The sequence below is a fragment of the Sinocyclocheilus anshuiensis genome, unplaced genomic scaffold (genome assembly GCF_001515605.1).
Source record: "Sinocyclocheilus anshuiensis isolate Anshui unplaced genomic scaffold, SAMN03320099.WGS_v1.1 scaffold415, whole genome shotgun sequence".
In the NCBI taxonomy this organism is placed as follows: Eukaryota; Metazoa; Chordata; class Actinopteri; order Cypriniformes; family Cyprinidae; genus Sinocyclocheilus; species Sinocyclocheilus anshuiensis.
In genome coordinates, this window is record NW_015552655.1 from 1,789,817 (window position 1) to 1,790,152 (window position 336).

A 336-nucleotide genomic window follows, 5' to 3' on the forward strand; every position below is an offset into this window, starting at 1 on the left:
TGTCATCCTGCAGCTTCCTCAGCTCAGCCCGCATGCAACCAAACAGCTGGCAACTGACATAGGTGGGCATCATCATTACATCATGGCACCATTATCACCAAAACAATTCATATGTAACACTTGCTCTCAATGAAACTACAAAGCTGTAGTGGCTTTGTTTTTATTATTCATCATTAACATCAAGATTTTCAGTTAAAATTTACATGTATTTTGAGTCATGATTTACATGACTCAAAATACTATAACTTTAGCCAAGTTTTTGCAATTGTTTTATTTCTATTTTTGCCTTCACTTGTTAATTTTAAATGGTCCTGTGGTGTGAAAAAATGTGTGTGT

The 336-nt window shown here is 34.8% G+C and overlaps 1 protein-coding gene across 1 annotated transcript in view; it reads left to right on the top strand.

Annotated features, from left to right (window-relative positions):
• Nucleotides 1–336, top strand: part of LOC107667164 (conserved oligomeric Golgi complex subunit 7-like) — a 10,756-nt gene that overhangs the window by 8,848 nt on the left and 1,572 nt on the right. The window contains 1 exon segment of the mRNA XM_016458758.1: nucleotides 1–62. This exon segment is cut by the window's left edge and continues 203 nt beyond it. Within this exon segment, the coding sequence (XP_016314244.1) occupies nucleotides 1–62 (62 nt within the window).